Below are 14,079 nucleotides of genomic sequence, written 5' to 3'. Positions count from 1 at the left end.
ATCATTTGGAATAAATCGATGAATGTGAACTTCATTTCATTTTGTCATTTGTTTCTTCGTCAGTTTCATTAGGTGACTTTAATAACACTTAAAAATCAAATATCCCCTACTTTTTTTGAATAGTATACATTAAAATCTGATCAAGAGTAACAACTCATTAAGTAATTCTCAGAAACCATTAGAATTTGGTTTTTATAAAGTTCGGCCCCATGCTAACGTTTAGTATATGGAACTTCTAACATCATGGATTTGGCTGTTCAAGTCATAAAAATTAATTGAAAATCAATATACACGTACTTGTTCATCTCAAGACCTTAAACTCTGTGTATCCATCGGATGATAACTTTAGCTTCTAGAGCGTCACAAGATCAAAATTGATCAATGGCCATAACTTTGGCAGTAATTATCGGAAATCATTGAAAATCAAATTGATTCTTCGTCTCATGACCTCAAACACTATGTATAACTTTAAAGTCAATCAGATATTAACTTTAGCATCAAGAGAATTTACAAGATTTTTTGAAGTGATCAAGGGCCATAACTCTGGCAGTAATTATCGAAAATCGCTGAAAATGAATAGACTTCTTCGTCTCATGACCTTAAACACTGTGTATAAATTTAAAGTCAATCGGATAATAACTTTAGCCTCTATAGAGCGCCCACAAGATTTTTCAAAGTGATCAAGGGCCATAACTCTGGCAGTAATTATCGGAAATCGCTGAAAATCAATAGGCTTCTTCTTCTCATGACCTTAAACACTGTGTATAAATTTACAGTCAATCAGATATTAACTTTGGATTCTAAAGCGTCCACAAGATTTTTTGAAGTGATCAAGGGCCATAACTCTGGCAGTAACTATCGGAAATTGTTGAAAATCAATAGGCCTCTTCGTCTCATGACCTTAAACACTGTGTATAAATTTAAAGTCAATCGGATAGTAACTTTGACCTTTAGAGCGTCCACAAGATTTTTTCAAGTGATCAAGGGCCATAACTCTGACATTAATTATTGGAAATCACTGAAAATAAATAGGCTTCTTCATCTCATGACCTTAAACACTGTATAAAATTTAAAGTCAATCGGATATTAACTTTGACCTCTAAGAGCTTCCACAAGATTTTTTGAAGTGATCAAGGGTCATAACTCTGGCAGTAATTATCAGAAATTGCTGAAAATCAATAGGCCTCTTTTTCTCATGACCTTAAGCAATGTGTATAAATCTAAAGTCAATCGGATATTAACTTTGACCTCTAGAGCGTCCACAATATTTTTTGAAGTGATCAAGGGCAATAACTCTGGCAGTAATTATTGGAAATCGCTGAAAATCAATAGGCTTCTTCGTCTCATGACCTTAAACACTGTGTATAAATTTAAAGTCAATCGAATATTACCTTTAGCCTCTAGGGCGTCCACAATCCGGACCGACAGGGGCGACGACAATATACCACCACATTTCAATGTGGGCGTATAAAAATGTGATCGGTGTGGATTATCAAACCATTCAAGAGAAGATTGTATTAATGATAATTAATAGCATTACCATATCCACCCTCAGTGCTGCGTGACACCCAGTCAGTGTACTGACTCGTGTCCTCCTACACTCCTTGTGAACAGAGAGCCAAGAAAAAATAACTGATATGAAACCTATTTTAACCACAATATACGGTACCTTACTCTCTAAATATAAACGAATAAAGATTTCCTTAACTTCTGCAGAACAGGTAGCCTACATGTAGTTTATGTGCACATGATTATAAAACATACAGATGTTCGTTCAGTGGAAATATGTTAAGTTTACGCCATTTTGTTTTGCTTTGAGAAATAACAACACTTAACTGTTACCTATAAAAGCTAGAGGAAAAGCTAGAGGAAAAGCAGTTGAAACACTCTTGAATTCTTAAGAGTGAAATCACAATGAAACACAGTGAAAAATCAATGTGGATTCCTAGAGAATTAATTATACATGTACTTTCACAGATTGTTTTTCACCTTTGGTACATGTACATGTAAGTGATTTTCACTTCTATTATAAGATTAATTAATACATAACCATGAATATAAACACTGGTAGTGATCGCTGACATTATATCCAAATGTGTGACATCATAGTGCACTACGTAAAACGTCATATAGTCCAAGTTCACTTATGCGTGAACGATTTATAAGGATCAAAATTACGTGCAGGAAGTCGAAGAACGAAAAATCAAATTATGTGGGTGGCCTAAAGCCTGACATACATCAACAGTTGCAAGTTGAAACTGGACACATGTACATGTAGAACACCTATATTTCAATATAAATTTTTTTTTACAAGAATAAAACTAGATGTAGCTCTACAAAAATTAATTTAAAAAAAGACATACCTTGATATGTTAGTATACTGAAGACACAGATAAATACACCACAATAATATGGTAAATATATTATGTGTTTGTAGGCCATTACTCCACATTACTAGCTACAAATTTCTAGTAAAACACACAAATAAATACTCCACATTAATAAACCTAAAAATATAAAAAAAAAATAGTCAAGTTAATCTTTAATATAGTAATATACTCTTCAAAAAAAGTAGGGGATATTGAAATGCAAATACCTATGCAGGTTGCAATATGATAAATAGTCATGGACATTTGACATGCTTTGAAAGTATGTTCACAGATGAAGAACTTATCGCCCCAACAGAATCACTGAGCTGCATGTGCGACACGCAATAGCGCCATACGCGTGGGAGGGGTTCATTGTCAAATTTGACACTTCAAGGAAGAGTTGATGAAAACTGCCGCATACTGGTTTATCTATCCATGTTTGCTTTCTTATTGGTTCTTGCATAAGATTTACTGTTTAGCGTATCTTTGCTTTAGTGTGTTACGTTTAATTTGATCGGGAGAGGTGTTCGTCAACATCAACAGACAACACTGCAAGAATTGACCGTGGCACTGCAAGAGGAGTGGGTCAGATTGCCCCAAATCGTGATTGGTTGGTTGATTTGGAGCATGCCACAACGAATTGCTGAATGTCAAGAGCAATTACTCATTATTAAGACAAAAATCAAAACCGTCCATTCTCACTTTTGACGGTGTATCTCTTTGCGAGTGAATTGGGGCCGTAGGATAAGCCGCCCATATGAACTGTTTATGTTCATGTGTAGGCAATTCGCTTGCTATTAACATACACTGGTTACCTTAAGTTGTGCATTTCCGCAGTTTTGTATTGTTTCTGAATATCCCCTACGTTTTTTGAAGAGTATATAACTGCTTCCCACTCCTTCCCCTTGTCCATATGTATTGTAAGCAACCATAGTAGCTACATGTAAATGTGAGTCATCAGAATGTTAAACCCTTAACAAGCTTTATTACCATACTATACATGTACAACCATAACATAATAACAGAACAAATCGCATTCGCAACTACGAATAGGCATGTAGATATAAATTATGTACAGGTAAATCAACAGTAAACGATATATTAAACTTTTCTTATTTTTAGGTACATATAAGTAAAATTAGTTAGGGTTTCACACTGCATATAGCTTGTGTGAAACACTATTGTTTTTGTTCGGATTATTATTAAGCTTTCATATTTCATATGAAAGCTTATTGTTTCTGTTAAGACTATTATTATTTTTTTTTTTGTGTGTGTTTTCTGCAAATCGGATTTCTTAGAATCTAACCATAGGATGTTTCTGAAACTTTGACCTATCCCCCCCCCCCCCAAAAATGGGTGGTGAATATTGTTTAAATATGTTTTCAAGACATTTTACGAATTCGAAATCACTGAATTTTATGAACGAAAAAAACTAACAATGCAGTCGTTACTTTGTTGTTTATTGACCTATTTTACTACCGGTAGTTCTTTTTTCTTTAAGTACCTTGACGAAAGTCATTTTCACCTGCAATTTCAGATTTTCGAATTTTGAAAATTCTTCGCTGTGATTTCGTTCTGGAAGTTAAGACCAATTTGACAACTTCCTTAATAGTTGCACAATTTTCATGAAATTTGGAATGTAAGTAGATCATACCGATGCGACTTGAAAGATGTCATTAGAAACTTTATAACTTATCTCCATTTGGAGAAATTAAGGATCATAGTTTTCAAAAAAATCGATGAAATATAGGTCAGATCATCATGAATTATTTTTTCTGTACTAGCTATGGCACTACTGATTAGTACACAAAAAATTGGAGTTTGTAGCTCAATCCGGAAGTGCCACCATCTTGAAATATGAAATATCCCTATGGCTTTTTTGATATTTTACTTACAGACAGGGGAGTTATATTTTCTGAATCCTTGAAGGAAAGCCTAAAAAACGTTCAGAGCAGAATTTTGATTTAGGTCAACTGATAGTCACCATTTTGAATTGAATATGAAAAATAGTAAAAAAATCTACATTAACGGGCATGTAAATAAACAGAATATACAGTAGTTTGTTGAATTCGTTTCCTATTTCTGAAAGTAATACATTTCAGGATAGCCTGGCTCATGGTCGAATTTTTGGTATTTGAATATTTAAAAATTTTGAATTTCACCTTTGACGTTTTCCGTGCCGACAAAGTTATTTTCGAGTGAAGAATTCTGATTAACAGCTTGAAAATAATCAAAATAAGCCGCGGTTTTGTGATTTCATCTCATATTTGGAGATATTACATTGTAATACACTTCTGGTTAGCCTCCTTTCAAGAATGGGTGGTGGCTTTGGAATCAATAGATTTTCAAAACGTTTTACGAATCCAAAATCACCGAAATTTAATGATGAAAAAATTGATCTACATAGCTGTAACTTTGTGACTTTTTGATCTTTTTTACTAATTCTTTTTTCTTTGAGTACCTTAAAACATTTACCTTAAATCTGCTATCCGATTTTCGAAAATCAAATATTATGTCATTGACATCTCATCCCGGAGGTAAATCGAACATGACAACTTTCTTGAATATTAGTACAATTTTCATAAAATTAGGAATGCAAGTACATGTAGATCTGATTGATCCAACTTCAACGATGTCATTAGAAATTTTCTAAGTTATCTTCCCTTGGAAAAAATAAGGATCAAACTTTTCAAATTTTTTTTCGAAATATACATGTAGGTCCGATTGCCCTGGAAATTTTTTTCTATACAAGATAAGAAATTACTAATGCGTACACAAAATATGAAGTCTATCGATTGATCCAGAAGTGCCACCATCTTGGAACATGAAAAATCCCTGAGGCTTTTGCGATATTATACTCACAGACATGGGAGTGACATTTTCTGAATCCTTGAAGGAATGCATAAAAAACGTTCAGAACAGAATTTTGAATATGAAAAACAGTAAAAAATCCACAACGGATGTCAAAACCAGCGGCTGCCAGGCAGGATACGCCCACATTTTCGAGAGATGGATAGAGAACAAGCTAAAAAGGAAGTGATTTTTCCTACAATCAAGGGCCATAATTCAGAAAATTACAATTCGATATGCGCAAATATCGAAAGGAACCGAAATCTTTGGGTTATAAACTTACATTTCAAGTTTCAACAAAATCGGATAAAAATTGTGACCTCTATAGGGTCCACACCCTTGATAAACCATATTTTTACGCTACATGTATTTTCACAAAATTCGAAGGTGTAATGGTGATATAATAATACGATTTTTTAAATCGGATAAAAATTATGACCTCTATAGGGTCCACAAGCTAAAAACATGTTTTTTCGTACAATCCGGGCCATAATTCAGAAAGTTACGGTCCGATATGCGTGAATATCCATAGAAACCAAGATCTTTGGGTTATAAACTTACATTTCAAGTTTCAACAAAATCGGATAAAAATTGTGACCTCTATAGGTTCCACAACCTTGATATACCATATTTTTACGCAATCTGAGAACGAAGGGCGGCCATTTTGTCTGTCAGTTTTGGGCCGATTTTCACGAAATTCGAACTCAACCATCCTTAGGGTGTAACGGTGATATAACAATATGTTTTTTTAAATCAGATAAAAATTATGACCTCTATAGGGCCCACAAGCTAAAAACGCGATTTTTCGTACAATCAGGGGCCATAATTCAGGAAGTTACGGTCCAATATACGCGAATATCAAAAGGAACCAAGATCTTTGGGTTATAAACTTACATTTCAAGTTTCAACAAAATCGGACCAAGTTGTGACCTCTATAGGGTCCACAACCTTGATATACCATATTTTTACGCTATTTGAGAACGAAGGGCGGCCATTTTGTCTGTCAGTTTTGGGCCAATTTTCACGAAATTCAAACTCAGTCAACATTAGGGTGTAACGGTGATATAATAATACGGTTTTTTAAATCGGATAAAAATTATGACATCTACATGTATAGGGTCCACAAGCTAAAAACGTGATTTTTCGTACAATCAGGTGCCATAATTCAGGAAGTTACGTTCTGATATGCGCGATATTGAAAGGAACCAAGATCTTTGGGTTATAAGCATACATTTCAAGTTTGAACCAAATCGGATAAAAATTGTGGCCTCTTAGGCTCTACAGTGTTCACAAGCTAAAAACGTGATTTTTCATACAATCAGGGGCCATAATCCATGAAGTTACAGTCCGATAGATGCCAATATCGAAAGGAACCGAGATAGACCTATATTTCAAGTTTCATTGAAATCAGATAAAAACTGTGACCTGAAGACTGTTCACAAACAATAGTGGACGGACGGACGGACGGGGGCGACAACAATATATGTCCAAATGAAAATGTGGGCGTATAATAAACACTAGGCCGTAGCATGTTCAATGCATCTCCTATTTCTGAAATTAATACATTTCAGGATAGTCGGGATCAGGGTCAAATTTTTGGTGTTTGAAAATTTCAAAATTTCGAATTTCGCCTATGCCGTTTTACATGTACATGCCGACAAAGTTGTTTACAGGACAATTTACAGCTGAGGTCAATCTGATTCAAAAAATATTAGTTCCGTTCAAAGTTATTCATTTATTTTTTCGATATTTTCCTGCCTTTTTTTAGTTCTTTACCACCATTTTCATTTCATTTTCTCATCCGTCCCATTTTTTAACGGCTTGATCCATTTTTCTGAAATTTTTGAAACAGTTTGTTATTCCGATTACAGCAGTACAAATCTCAGTTATTTCCCTTTAGTTTTCAGATTATTTTTTTGCCCGGGTGCAATGTTTCTCACTATGTTTAGCCTTGTAACTTCGCGAGATTTTCACCGATTTTGATAATTATTTGTTCTTGTTCTTTTCTCTTTTAAGATACTTGATATAATCCATGTCACATGACGATGAATATGAAAGCTTTCATATCTGCATGGGACAGTAGCATATCTAGTTCTTATTTTTTTTTTCACCCATTTTGATCATACATGTAGTATCTCAGAAACTACTTGTCGATTGATCTAATTTCTTTGGTTTTCCTGGGAAAAATTGTGTGACTTGGAGATAAAAGCTATTTTGAACGTTTTGTGACAATGCGAAATGTCCGGAATCACCAAGGTTGATGGGTTTTTTAAAAATTGCCGTAATATTAACAATTGCGATTTGTACATTTGATACATTTTGATGTAGCCAGAGACAAGGCACATACATGTAGCTACGGTTCTTTAGATTTTTGACAAATCATCACCATATTAGGCGCCATATTTTGAAAATTAAAATTTTTACAAAAAAATTGAAAATAATCAAAATCAGCCGGCGTTTAGTTAATTTCCAAAATTAATACATGTACATGTACGTGTATGTCGAAATTAGTTTCTAATATGAGCAGTTGCCGAGAAATAGGCAATTTTGTACGCATCACTTTTGGTGTAATTTTGCCTGTAAAAGAGTCAACTATCATTTGATTTTCATTTTTTTTCACTATGTGATGCCAAATGCCAATTTTGAATAGGTAAAATCATTTAAAAGTTTACACTGTCATCGGAAATGACGTCATTTAGGCAAAAACTGTATTTTTAGCCTTCAAAACAGATATTTTATTCAAATGAGTCTGATTTGTAATGTTTTTAAAATTATGATATTTGATTCCCATCAACAAATACATGTACATGTAGAATGAACCCATACAATCATACAGATACCACAAAATCGTTTCTAACTTGTACGACTGCAGAGAAATAAACGATTCTCTTCAAGTCACTTTTCAAGGTTTTTGGTCTATAAAAGTGACAATTATTATTCGATTTTCATAAAATTTTCACAATGTGATGCCTTTATGCCATTTATGATTTCATAGAACTAATTTAACATTTTCATGATCACTGGCAGTAATGTCATTTTAGCCTTCAAAACAAACATTTTTTTGAAGTGAGTTATATTTATTATTCGTTTAACATTATGATATTTGACTCCAATGGACATATAGATTGAATCAATATGATCATACATGTCTAAAAATTGCTTCTAGCATCTTCCCTTGTTGAGAAATAATCAATTTTGTCAGGATCACTTTTTACATGTAAGATTTTTTTGCATTTTAATTTCCCATTAGAAAGTCAGCTAACTTAGCGGTGAGTTAGGAACAAATTTTGTCAGGATAACTGTTTTGACATACATGTATGTAACACATGGTAACAAATGTATAAATGGAATTGATATTGCTGGGTTTGATTGATTCTGCATCCATTTTATAATCCGTCTGCAATGTTTATGTGGAAATCTGTTTCTCGGTTCCATTGGTACTGGAAGTGACATAAGTTCAAGGGCAACGTGGCACCGGTGAAACCCACCAAACTAAAGTTTAACGATAAAAGACTGTAATAGTAATCAAAATCACAACAACACAAACCAGATGATTTTAAATTTTCTGTAGTTTTCTAACTCTATCTGGATTATCGCCCTTATTTTATGCCTTTATATAAATACACGTTCATAGTACGATTTCTTCAGCATACATGTACCTGTTTTGCATTTCTTGTAGGGGTATTACATACATGTATTATATTTTGTGCAATTAAATAGCTAAATAATTCTGATTAGTTCCTAAATCGATAGTTTATTAACCTTTAGGCGTTATCTTTATCTTATAAAGGATTATCGCCCTTTTTATTGTGGTTTTTATTACATTTTCAAACTTTGTAATTGGCAACCTACTGCCTTTTACGTCACGTCATTCAGTCAGCAGACGGCTGTCTCTCGAGACGGTATACATTTTCTCATTTGCTTCTTTGTATTCAGTATTGTTTGTTTTTTACTCTGTTTTTGTGGTAAATGGAACATGCCCTAACTACATGTATACTCAATATACATGTACATGTACCTCGATTTTATTGAGTACTAAAAATGTTTATCACTTAACTGAGAACTTTTAGGTTTTAGACTAGCCCCTACCTGGGTTTTTTTTATACATTTCATGGATATGGTTACTTGTATGGGTAATTTTTACTTCAATATGATTTCATTCATATTTCTTGAAACATACAGCAGATCATGACTCATGCTGGCATTACATAATGGTTTCTCTGGGTTATATTCTGATTGTTTTCAAATTTGAGTGAAGTCTGTATCACCCCGAATGGTACAGCTCAGTGGAAGCTTACGGCTAGCCCCCGGATCCATTCACTTAATTTGATTTCATTTGTTTGTGATTTCTGCGTATTGTGTATTGTCCGTGGATTTGCTTTTATGTAAATTATGTGTGGTGCAGCCCCCCTGCACTTACTATTTTATACTATTGGCGTACAAGGAGCGACAGTTTCATTCCAATTTTCCCGAAATTCGAACTCAAACTTGGATAAAAATTACGACCTCTAGGAAGTTACGGTCTGATGTGTGCAAATATCGAAAGGAACCAAGATCTTTGGATTATAATCATACATTTCAAGTTTCACCAAAATCTGATAAAAATTGTGACTTCTAGAGTGTCCACAACCTTGGTACATTTTGTATTACATACTTTTACACTATTTGCGTACAAGGAACGGCCATTTTGTCCGGCAGTTTGGGTCAGATTTTTATGTAATTCGAACTCAAACTTCATTGAAATGTAACAATGATATATTTAAACGTTTTTTAAAATTGAATACAAATTGTGACCTTTAGGGGGACAAGCTAAAAACGTGATTTTACACACAATCAAGGGCCATCATTCTGGAAGTTACGATCCGATATGCGCGAATATCGAAAGGAACCAAGATCTTTGGGTTATAAACATGTATTTCAACCTTGATATACATGTACCATATAATTACATGTACGCTATTTGTGTACGAGGGGCAGCCATTTTGTCCGGCAGTTTTGGTCCGATTTACACAAAATTAGAACTCAACGAAAATTACGGTGTAACAACGATATATTCGAACATTTTCTTAAAATAAGATAATAATCGTGACCTCTAGAGGGACCACAAGTTAAATATTCGATTTTTCATACATATGAAATACATGTACACTTAAAAGGTCCATCCCAGGAGCACCATTCCTAGCCATACAGTTTCAGCAAAGATTACCATGCCATCTACTGTGTTCTGTGGGGAACATTTTGGTACATGTACATATGTAAATGTAGCAATGCAATACTACATGTACATTGTATATATGCATCTACATGAATGATCCAATGTAAGGAATATTAAAATATTGGTAACCCAAAAAAATATTGCTATTGTAAGAATACTGTACATGTACATGTATTTATTTTGCAAAAAAGGTTTCGAAACAGTCCAAAAAATAATCGAAAACTAGAATTGTGATGCAGTGATGATGGGTTTCACTGATGCCATTTTTACCTGTAACTGACAACACTTCCCGTACTAATGAAACAGTTTAAGAGATTTCCAAGACACAAGAGTTAAAAAATGGACACGAAATAACGATTTATCACGACATACATGTATTGACATAAGAAAACCTCACAAAGTGAAAGTAACTAAAGCAAAATCGGTCATTTCTCAGCAATGGATCAAGTTGGAAATTATTTTGTGATATCTGCATGTACCTACTACTACTGGTGTATTAGTTAAAGGTCATTTCCGGTGAACAATAGAATGCATATGAAGAAGAGTCGCAGTAAGCATCAAATGGTGCAGATTTTATGAAAATCAAATAATATTTTATTCTTTTATGAGCATAAAAACTTGAAAAGTGACTTCCACTAATCGCTAAAATTCTAAATGATTTATGGTTTTTGATTTGATCTTATATGTATATACATGTACATGCACATGTATCAGTGCTACAAAAAGTACATGTTTATGAAAAGATTAAAATAAAAATATTAGAAAATGAAAAAGTTACATATATGCCTTTGAAAATGGTTATGTTATTCTGGAAGAAATTATTGGAAATTGCTGATAATCAAGTCCTCATTGTTTCATGACCATAAACACTGTGTATCAATTTAAAGTCAATCAGATAATAGTTTTGGTCTATTGAGCGTCTCCAAGAATTTTCAAAATAATCAACAAGCCTGGAAATAAGGCACCTGTCACAGACAATGTCAGGCACAGATTCAGGCTTTGTCAGGCACAAAACCTCTGGTGCCTGTCATTTTGTCCAGCACTGATTAGTCTTTCTTATTGATATTATTAATACATTTCCGGCACTGGGATGAAAGGTACTATTTCATGATTGACTGACATTTTGTCATGTACATCTAAAACCGTTATTTCCAGGCCTGATGGTCAAGAGCAATAACCCTGTAAGTAATTATCGGAAAATCAATAGGATTATTTGTCTTGACCTTTAAAAAACACTGAGTGTATAAATTTAAAGTCAATTGGATATTAACTTTAGTTTCTAGAGCTTCCAGATTGGGGCGAACGGTAAAAAATGACCATATATGTATTTCGATGTGGGCATATACAAATTATTGGATACGTGTAGTTAAATGTGGTGTATTAGGTAAATGTGTCATTTATAGAAAATATCAGTCTATAGTTAGTGAATAGAAAACAGGAATTGATTACCTTAGTCCATTTGAAACCAAATCAGGACGTTTTATCCGTAAGTCATACAGTTTAAGTTTTGTAGTTACATGTATGATACATGTACATGTACATGTATCTCGTGCCACACATACAGAAGTTTCCAACTGAAAGTGAGTGCACAGAAATGAAATAGGGTTTAACATCCTACTGTTCTGCTCTGACTAGGCTAATGAAGACGGGCATGCGCCATACAGTGTGCTATGAGGGAAATTTTGCACGGGCAGCAGAACTATAGTCTACCGTATATCAAATTCCAACTGCCAAGGGATCTTTTACATCCACGCGAATGTATACACGGGACCTCGGTTATTCGGTGAGTGCACAGACGTTCCAATGCCCAGAGAGGTACTCCCAGTAATCTATATTCAGATAACAGATCAAACATATACTAAGCAGCAAAAGAAACATCTGTCTGAATAGATGCATTGCATAAAACTTGCCAAATGTTTTTATTGTATATTTGTGACCACATCTCCAACTTTACCTGAGCAAAAAGGCTCCTTTCCAAACACAGAATTGAACCCAGGAAATGTTCTAAAACACGCAACCAATCTTCTGAGATGGTAATGTGTTCTCCATGCTGCACGTGCTGTTCACTAGGACCAGCCCTATAAAGTGCACCCCCATACCTGGTTGAATCATTCACACTACAATGTCAGCAACATGCCACGACTCACATCTGCTCAGAGTAACCAGGTGCTTGGAAGACTCGACTCTGGTCACACTGCCCAAGCCTTTGCCATTCACTTCCAGGTCAATGTTCGGACCATCTAAAGTCTTCAGCAATGCTTTCCGGCCACCAACACCACGCATGATCGGCCCCGAACTGCTTTGACCAAGGGTTACCACAAGGCGATAAGACTGCCATGTTGTGCGACAGCTTGTGCAGAATCCCTTCACACAGGCATCTGAGACAGCACGTCGGGACAGTGGGAACACATGGAAGACCCATCAGTACCGATACTGTGTGCCGACGTCTCACCAGAGAGAACATCCATTGCCGTAGACCTTACCGTGGACAGATCCTCACCCCTCGCCAACGACATGAACATCTACAGTTTGCCCCAAAACACCAAAACTGATGACACAGGCAATGGAGAACTGTTCTGTTCACAAATGAGAGTCGGTATTGTGTATCAACTGCAGATGGCAGGACCAGAATATGACGTCGACATGGCCAGCGTTATTCTGACCAATGTGTCATGGAACGAGACTCATGGGGAGGTCCAAGCATAATGGTTTGAGGTGGAATCAGCCTGAACCAGAGAGTGGGTCCTGTGGTGTTCCAAAATCTTGGTCCAGGGAGAGGAGGTGGCATCACAACTGTGCTACATAGATCAAGCTCTCAGACCCCACGTCATACCACATTTCACATGTCATCGAAACAATGTTTTACAGCATAACAACGCCAGTGATCACACTGCCTGTGCTAACACAGCCCGTTCTACATCGATCAAGCTTTCAGACCTCACGTCATACCACATTTCACACGTCATTGGAACAATGTTTTCCAGCATGACAACGCCTGTGCCCACACAGCCAGAGTTACCCGGGACTTTTTACAGCAGTACGGTGTGGGCGTATAAAAATCCTAGTGCATACCTGTACATTGATTCAGAACTCCCTAAGTAATTTCAAATTAATTATACATGTATAGCTGTAAAACCTGCTTTTTCCACCTTCGGTCTATCAGAAACATTTGTCATCATATATCTAAGCATGCAGCCCACACTCTGGTTCAATTGCTTATTATATCAATACTAGATTATTGCAATATGTATCCCACAAACTGATATCAAAACTCCAAACACTACAGCTCAAATCATCAGTCACCTACTCGGGAACTCACATATCACACCAGAATTCAAAGAACTTCATTGGCTACCCATTAAATCAACCAGTGGCTGCCAGGCAGGATACGCCCACATTTTGCAAGAGATGAAAAGAGAACAAGCTTAAAAAAAAGTGATTTTTCGTACAATCAGGGGCCATAATTCAGGAAGTTACGATCCGATATACGAAAATATCGAAAGGAGCCGAGATCTTTGGTGTATAAAATTACAATTGTGACCTCTAGAGGATCCACAACCTGGATATACCATATTTTTACGCTATTTGAGAACGAGGGACAGACATTTTGTCTGTCAGTTTTGGGTTGATTTTCACGAAATTAGA

General features: G+C 35.3%; 1 protein-coding gene across 5 annotated transcripts in view; it reads right to left on the bottom strand.

Annotated features, from left to right (window-relative positions):
- LOC126829621 (roundabout homolog 1) overlaps positions 1-14,079 on the bottom strand; it is a 174,950-nt gene that overhangs the window by 149,113 nt on the left and 11,758 nt on the right. For all 5 annotated transcript variants that reach the window (XM_050559568.1, XM_050559570.1, XM_050559569.1 and 2 more), the window contains exon 2: positions 2,364-2,507. In XM_050559568.1, coding sequence (XP_050415525.1) covers positions 2,364-2,442 — 79 coding nt within the window. In that variant the 5' untranslated portion in view covers positions 2,443-2,507. The remainder of the gene's footprint in view (positions 1-2,363; positions 2,508-14,079) is intronic.

The sequence above is a fragment of the Patella vulgata genome, chromosome 8 (assembly GCF_932274485.2).
Source record: "Patella vulgata chromosome 8, xgPatVulg1.2, whole genome shotgun sequence".
Classification (NCBI taxonomy): Eukaryota; Metazoa; Mollusca; class Gastropoda; family Patellidae; genus Patella; species Patella vulgata.
This window is presented reverse-complemented; position numbering and strand designations above follow the sequence as displayed.